The sequence below is a fragment of the Penaeus monodon genome, chromosome 33, assembly GCF_015228065.2.
Source record: "Penaeus monodon isolate SGIC_2016 chromosome 33, NSTDA_Pmon_1, whole genome shotgun sequence".
Taxonomy (NCBI): Eukaryota; Metazoa; Arthropoda; class Malacostraca; order Decapoda; family Penaeidae; genus Penaeus; species Penaeus monodon.
Genome location: NC_051418.1, coordinates 17,861,381 through 17,862,621, shown reverse-complemented (window position 1 = coordinate 17,862,621; position 1,241 = coordinate 17,861,381). Strand labels below are relative to the sequence as shown.

At 40.9% G+C, this 1,241-nt stretch overlaps 1 protein-coding gene across 1 annotated transcript in view; it reads left to right on the top strand.

Annotated features, from left to right (window-relative positions):
- The window catches only part of LOC119594116 (guanylate cyclase soluble subunit beta-2-like), a gene marked incomplete at its 5' end in the record, with an annotated part of 17,953 nt that overhangs the window by 544 nt on the left and 16,168 nt on the right, over positions 1–1,241 (top strand). Inside the window, 1 exon segment of the mRNA XM_037943176.1 lies at positions 56–657. Within this exon segment, the coding sequence (XP_037799104.1) occupies positions 56–657 (602 nt within the window).

Sequence of the window (1,241 nt, the reverse complement as noted above, 5' to 3'; positions counted from 1 at the left end):
GTAATTTTTCCATTGCTCTTATTCTGACATTAATAAAAACCCTCTTCACTCGCAGCCTTCTGAAAGGTCGCAATTACAAATTCACTCAACGAGAGCAGCTCAACATCAAAGGAAAAGGAGCCATGGTAACTTACTTCCTGGACAGCGGACCCGCGGCCTGGGCATCTTCTCATGCCGTCTTGGAACCTCGATCTCCCTCGGATTCTATACTTGATGCTGCTGTCAACACTCCCAGCGCCCCAGCGGTGGAAAAAGGAATCAAAAGTTCCTACGCCAGTTTGTTATCCTTCCCTTCCATGATACACACCAGCTCCGCCGTTCACCCCGCCATCACGGTGACCAAATCAGCCGGGTCCGCCTCAAGTTCGACCGGCGAAGGTCAGGTGACTGTCAACTCACACAGAAGATTGACTCGGAAATTATCACCAAATATCCGTTTTAACGAATCGAATGAAGTCATAGCCGTGAATTCCTGTTCGGATAAGATTTCGAATCAGGCTCGTTCACCGGGGAGTGCGAACAGTGACCCGGAAAAGGTGTGCCTCGCTAACAAGCACTCTTGTGATCTCTCAGTACTGTCATCGGAATTCTTCATACCTAACGACAATAAGAATCAAGGGCAATCTAAAAGTAATCGAGCCAAGAAATCTGTAAATTGTAAGTCATCTGTTTGTGTTATTATTTGAAATTATTTATATATGCAGAATGATTCGTTCACTGATAAAGTATTTTCACAAACAACATCATTTAACATGAACGGACATAGTAGGGTATTTTCGTGCATGTTAAAAATTGAATCGTTTTTTAAAACATCACGTGTACCATGTGAAAATGAATGTATTTACAGAGATCTAAAAAAAATAATAATATATATAATATACAAAGTTGTTTTTTTGTGAAATATTTTCTTGCCAAAACCATTGTTTGACCACGGCGTATGTCCTTACATTCTAGACATTGTTTGAGTTTCACAGTGACTATCAGACAATGATATTTGGCCACAGTAGTCTTGGTGAGAGTAGCACGAGGAATTAAGTTGCTGTAGTTGCTCACAGCAAACCAGCTAATAACCGTGACCATGGTATATTAGCTAATTGCCATGATGCACTAGCCTTGCAGATTGGACCAGTATAGTATTTGGTAATTATGTTGGTCGTTGAATTAGTGAATAGCGGTAGTAACAGCAATGACTTCACGAACATCAGTTTTATTGTAAGTGCAAATATTTTTTGTGCCAATCC